The following is a 6,073-nucleotide window of genomic DNA, read 5'->3' as shown; positions in this document are numbered from 1 at the left end:
TACGTGTCTCTGTCCCAGAGGTTCGTGCCCGAGCTCATCAACTTCCTCCTCGGGCTTCTTCACATCGCAGCTCCCAACAGGCCGACTCTGGGTGAGTCTGCGGGGAGCTGGTTATAATGCATTGTGCTCCGGGAGTTTTAGAGACTTCTTAAAGTAATCCACTGTCCACTGTGACATCTGGGGCACAGCGAAGGTAAACTGCAGCCCTGCCATCCAGGGTGCTGCCCCTTAGCTCTGGGTGAAGGCACGCACACTCCCACAGTTAGGAAACTTGGGGTCACACGTCTGTGTGGTCCAGCTGTGTGGCCAGTGAGAGGCAGATGGGGTCTGGTAAGAAGTCGTAACACACGCACCAGGTATCCCAGACTGGGGAGAGAAAACAACCATTTTTTATGTTGCTTATTTGTTGAAGGTAGGCTGTGTGATTTTAAGTGAAGCATCCCGTTGAAATGAACAGAGCTGTTGTTGTCTCCCTTTGCCTGCTGTGGCCACACGAGTGCCTTAACTGTCGTCTGTGGCTGGCCTGGTTTCCAGGGCCCGGTTCTGCTCTGTGGAGCGCCTGTAGCACTGGGAGTTCGGGGAGGAGCGGGAAGCAGCCGGCTGGTGACCTGTGAGCGTGTGCTGGTCTCCTAAATGGCCCCACTTCCGCTGGCGCCCCTCCAGTGCCACCTCAGCCTCCCCACCCCTCTGTCCCCTGAGGTTGCGCCTGTGGGTCCGCCGCCCCCGCCAGAACTGAGAGAGACCCCCCTAGTCCGGCATGTCGTGCGGCTGAGCTCTTCTGCCAGCTCGGGACCGCTGAGCGCATCACTGGTTCTGGGCGCTCGCCTCGTCGTGGTGCCGTCTGCGTGTTGCAGCCGTATGCCCTGACTGTACCTCCATAAACACTGGGTGTCTCCTGTGCGCACGCATCAGGCTCCGGAGACACACTGTCACGGAACGCGCTGCCTGCCTCAGGAAGGACGCGCACCGGGAGCCCGGCAGCACAGGCACCTGTGGACCAGGGAAGGGCGTGACCCATTCACCTCCCAGGGGTGCGGTGTGCTGCCGTCTCCTGCTCCAGGACCGACCCTTCGGCCCCTGACGGGCCCAGGCACCCATACTGGTGCACAGTAGGCCCGCAGGAAGTACGTGTTGGACGTGAGGCTCTGTCCTCACTCCACAGCACCTGATCCAGCCCTGCTGCCACGCCCACCTTCCCCCCGCCCACCAGGACCCAGCGCACAGCCTGGGGGCGCAGCACGAGATCCGCGTGTGGATGAAAGTGCGGCCGTGTGGGTCTCTCGCCGGAGAGCCTGCCCGTGAGCCCTTCCTTCATGGCCTGTCCTTGTCCCACTTGGCCCTCAGGTTATGCTCTGGTGCACCCTTTCAGAGCACTCGGGAGGAACTCGGAACTGCTCTTGGTTTCCAACAGAGATGACGTGGCCACGTGGCAGAGGAGAAGCCTCCCCCTGCACTGGGTGAACGGACTGAAAGCCCGGAGTGAGACAGAGACCAACCACGCCAGGTGTGTGTGGGGAGGGGAGGCTCCAAACCACGCCAGGTGTGTGTGTTTGTGGTGGTGGGGGGTGCTCCAAACCATGCCAGGTGTGTTGGAGGGTGGAGGGGTGGCAAGAGGGGATGGGCTCTGGAGGACAGTGGTCCCCTCCCTGGCAGGCCAGCCCAGCTCCCAGAGAGGCCCACCTGTCCTGGAGAGCTCAGGCCCTAGCCCCAGCAGCCCCAGACACACGAGGAGGAGCTGACGCACTTAGGCCTCCTGCCAGAGATGGCCTTGCTCTCCAGCTAGCAGCCCTCTGATGTGTGGGGGGGTTAAGAGCCTCTCTGAACGAGCTCTGTGGTGCAGCGGCTCAGCGGTTCAAACCCACTAGCTGCTCCGCGGAAGAAAGATCGGGCAATCTGCTTCCGTAAAGATTTACAGCCTCGGAAACGCAGTGGGGATTGCTGTGAGTCAGAACCGACTCTGTGACAGTGGGTTTAGAAAACCCTATCCGAGGAATAGCGGCCATGTTTTATCAGGGTGTGGGGGGAGACAAATCTCCCAAAACGTGTGTCATTTTCAAGCTGACACGTCTGCCAGGTGGTCGTTTGGGACCTGCGGCGCTCGCACTGCATTCCGTCTCGCCCAGCGGAGCGAGAGCTCACGTCAGTGCCTGGCCCTGTGGGGCTGTGGTCACAGCCTGGGGTGTAGCTCTCCCCACGGCCTGGGCCAGGACACCCTGAGTTTTTAGAGCCTTGGGCTGGAGGCTTGCTCTCTGCGAGTGTCTGGGACAGCCACCTAGCTCCTCTCCCCCCTCAGGCTGTCCTGCCTGGCCGTGTGTCTGGCCCTGGTGAAGCGCTGCGTACCACTGTACACCACCCTGCCCGCCTTCCATGACATCGTGCGGCCCCTGCGAGCTGTGCTGAGGCAGCACCTGGAGGACCTCAGCCACCCCCAGGACCTCCAGGTGAGGCTCGGCCCACGGCAGAAACAGGCCAGGGGCCTGTCACGAGGGCTCAGCTCCGGCAGTGAGGCCACCCCCAGGGAGATGGGGACGCGAGCAGGAGACGGCGTCATGATGACAAGGCAACGGGTTTAGCAGGACGCTTCCTCACTGACGGGTCCATAGTGCTGCTGGACTGAACTCGGGATTCTGAGGGTTGGACGGTCCGATGCTTCTGCCTCCGGCTGCCCCGACAGCCCCCATTGCCCTGCAGCCTGTTCAGCAGCCCTGGGCCGTGTGCCTCCAGCCCTGCCCTGCCTCACCCAGCCCAGTTCCAGAGTCTGTGCCAGGCCACAGCAGCCTCGCAGGACAGGGGGCTCCCGGCATGCATTGAAATGAGGGTCCTCTTCTCCCCAGCTTGGGGGCCTGGTCACCGTGCCGACCCTGTCGCTGGTGGGAAAGGGCCCCCGCTGCACAGGGCTTCCCCTGTCGTCTCTTCCCCGTGGTGCTGCCCCTCCTGGGCACGTGCGCTGCGGCTTCTCGGCCGCCCTGTTGCTGGCCTCTGCCCACTGTCCACACCCACGTCCACTTTGTGCCATCGGAGGCGAGTGATGGACAAGGCGTGGAGACCTGTCCCTCCTGGGTGTCCACTGACTGGGCGTGGCTGCAGCCTCACCGGTGGTCTGAGGAGTGGCTGCCAGCCTGCCGGGTGTAGGTGGGCTCAGGCGCTCGGGGACCTGGGGCTGGCCTGGGCTGGTCGTGGCTGGATGTGATGTCAGGATACTTAAGGAAGGCATCGTAGAGGGGCCGCGGGGGCACGTTCGGTACAGGTGGAGGCCACGGCGGTCTCCTGGGGGCCAAGCCTTCGGGGACAGGCGCCTCTGCCAGCTGGCCTGTGTCCCAGGCACCCCTGGGGTCTACTGGACCGCCAGGAAGTCCTCAGAAGCCCCGGCAGACGGTCCTAAAAGCTGGGGTTTTACCGGAGGTGAAGCTGTTCAACAGGAAACTGCAGTGAGGGGTGTGGCTGCCCCAGCTGTGGGCCGAGGGCCGCGGCAGCCTGCGGTGTGGTCCTCACGCGTCCCTTGTGGGCAGGAGCTGTGTCGGCACATCCTGGACGAGACGGCAAACCCGGAGCATCGCTGTCGGCCACTGGTCTGTGAGAAGAGCAAGCCGGTCCCCCTGAAACTGTTCACCCCCAGGATGGTCAAAGTGTGAGTACCTGGGCTCCCGCTCCTGGCGGGGCTCCGGCATGGCCCGTGGGGCCTGTCGGACTGCGGGCTCCTGGGGGGTGGAGTGAGGCAGCCCCCACTTCCGTAGAGGTCTGCGGACGGGCCTGCGTGCCGCCGCACCTGGTGACCAGGGTGGGGACGGTACCCGTGGCCGCGCGGGGGCAGCAGTGGGTGCGGGGCAGAGCCAGCTGCCCCTGAGCCAGCTCTGCCTGCAGCCTCGAGTTTGGCCGGAAGCAAGGGAGCACGAGGGAGGAGCAGGAGCGGCGGCGGCTCATCCACAAGCACAAGCGCGAGTTCAAGGGGGCCGTGCGCGAGATCCGCAGGGACAGCCAGTTCCTGGCGCGCATGCAGCTCTCCGAGACCCTGGAGCGGTGAGCGGCGCGGGCGGGCGCGGGGGGGCGTGGCCTCGGGTCCGAAGGCCACCGACTGACCGACCCCGCGGCTGTGCTTCTGCTCGCAGGGACGCGGAGAGGAAGCGGAAGGTGCGACAGCTCTTCCACGGCCTGGCCACGCAGGAGGGCGAGTGGAAGGCTCTGAGGAGGAGGCGCCGCAGGAGGTAGACGCGCTCGCAGGGGCTGCTCACGGAGCCGGACATCAGGCCTGGCGAGGGGGCCCTGCAAGTGGGCTCCCGGAACTCTGCACTCGCCTCCGGGCCGGCAGCCCATTAATAAACCGCCAGCAGCCCTGGGTCACATGCGCAGCTGGCCTCCGTCAGCCTCACGGGTGCAGCCCGCCCGCGTCAGCCTCAAGACTGGCCGATGGGCACTTGGCTCCTCTCGTTTTCACTTGGTGCTCTGGGATACCGCCCGGGGTCCTGTCACCCACGGCTGTGGGGCTGGTGTTGGTGCTGGCCACGGTGGGACTGTGGATTTGGTGACCCGTGCGACGACTCCACACGCCAAGATGGGTGGTGGCTCCGTGGCCCCCAGCACCCCAGGCAACAGTAGGTGCCGTAGCTGGAGATGTGGCAGTGTGTTCTGGTCACGAGCTCCTGTGTGAGCGGTGAAGTGTGTCCCCCCGAGGACGGACCGGGAAGTCGGCCTCTCCTCCGGGGATCCCCGTCACGAAGGGTCCTGGCTGCCCTTGCTGCTGGCCTGGGCAGAGCTGTGCCCTCACGCGGCACCGACTGCTGGCACTGTTCCTGCGGTTCTGAACGGGTGGGCAGCCGTGGGGCAGAGGGACGCACAATGCCTGTGGGCCCGTGGACGTGTACTGCCCTGCCCACCATAAGCCCTGGAGTGGCTCCTGCTTGCTGTGGAATCAGGCTCCAGAACCCTGGACGGCCACAGGCACCGATGCTGTCCCAGCCGTGTGGTCCCGGCCTCTCACAGGCCTGACCTGCCTGGCCCAGGGTCTCAGGGGAGCCACCTAGAGTCCAGCCAAGGGCCGTGCATCCTGAAAGCCTGGCTGCGGACCCCTCGCCTCCATCTGGGAGAGGCACAGCTTGTGCCTGACCCTGGGGGCAACGCTGCCCCGGCCTGCAGGCTGAGGAGGGTCCTGCAGGAGGCAGAGGCCAGGCCTGGCATCTGCCTGGGGTACTGCCCACCCCCTCTGCCCCGCACTGCCAGCTCCCCACCTGGGCCTGGCCCACGCCCCCACCCTTCCTTCCATCAGGCTGTGTAGCGTGCACTATACTCGGGAAGACAGCTTGACCGCAGGGAGGCCAGGGAATGGCAGGGGGCTCCCCTTACCCCCAAATTCCTCTAGGACGGTGTGACACTGCTGGGTGTGGGAAGCAAGGGGCCGGGGAAATGCAGAGTGGGGGTGTGCAGGGCATCCCATCGGGACACCCGGGGATCCTCCAGGCTGCATGGTGGCCTTTTCCGTTCCTCATTCCCTGCCCGGCCACTGGGTGGAGGCAGACAGCCCCGGGCTGGGAGCTTCCCTACAGGGCCGGGGAAGCCGGTGCCCTGAACTAGACGTGCTCGGTGACGACAGAGCAGGTTGCTGGGCAGGGCCTGGGGCAGTACCCATGTTCCCGGGCCCCCTGCATCGAGCGCTGTCGGGGAGCTGGGCCGGAGGGCGGAGGGGGAGATGCCATGCTCCTGGCCCTCTCGTGGTGGTGTGGGGAGCCGAGAGTGAGGGCCGAGTTCCCACGTCCCCAAGCTGCCCTTCATCCAGAGGCATGGAGAACGGAGGACCAGGAGTCGAGAACCCACATTCCCAGGGCCCCTTCGTCGAGAGGAAGCCTCACAGCAGGGAGCCTCCTCACGGACTTGGGGGTGGGGGGCAGTCCCAGTGCACCTGTCCCCTCTCAGTGGCCAACAGTGACCCTTGTGCTACAGCCTTGATGTGCTGGCCTGGCTTTTTGGACGTGATGAGGGTGCAGGCTAGCCGACTCCCTTCCAGCCGCCCTGACACAGTGTCCTACAGCAGCTGGAGGCCTGTCGGCCCTCCCCTGCCTAGCCCTGCCTGTGTCAGCATTCC

General features: G+C 65.2%; 1 protein-coding gene across 1 annotated transcript in view; it reads left to right on the top strand.

Annotated features, from left to right (window-relative positions):
• Positions 1 to 4,206, top strand: part of NOP14 (NOP14 nucleolar protein) — a 27,283-nt gene extending 23,077 nt beyond the window's left edge. The window contains exons 11-16 of the mRNA XM_007953517.1: positions 1 to 91; positions 1,345 to 1,504; positions 2,294 to 2,441; positions 3,510 to 3,628; positions 3,862 to 4,017; positions 4,107 to 4,206. The exon at positions 1 to 91 is cut by the window's left edge and continues 6 nt beyond it. Coding sequence (XP_007951708.1) covers positions 1 to 91; positions 1,345 to 1,504; positions 2,294 to 2,441; positions 3,510 to 3,628; positions 3,862 to 4,017; positions 4,107 to 4,206 — 774 coding nt within the window. The remainder of the gene's footprint in view (positions 92 to 1,344; positions 1,505 to 2,293; positions 2,442 to 3,509; positions 3,629 to 3,861; positions 4,018 to 4,106) is intronic.
• Positions 4,207 to 6,073: the final 1,867 nt, after the last annotated feature.

This window comes from Orycteropus afer, unplaced genomic scaffold (assembly GCF_000298275.1).
Source record: "Orycteropus afer afer isolate SDZICR_OR568_19922 unplaced genomic scaffold, OryAfe1.0 scaffold00398, whole genome shotgun sequence".
Taxonomy (NCBI): Eukaryota; Metazoa; Chordata; class Mammalia; order Tubulidentata; family Orycteropodidae; genus Orycteropus; species Orycteropus afer.
This window is presented reverse-complemented; position numbering and strand designations above follow the sequence as displayed.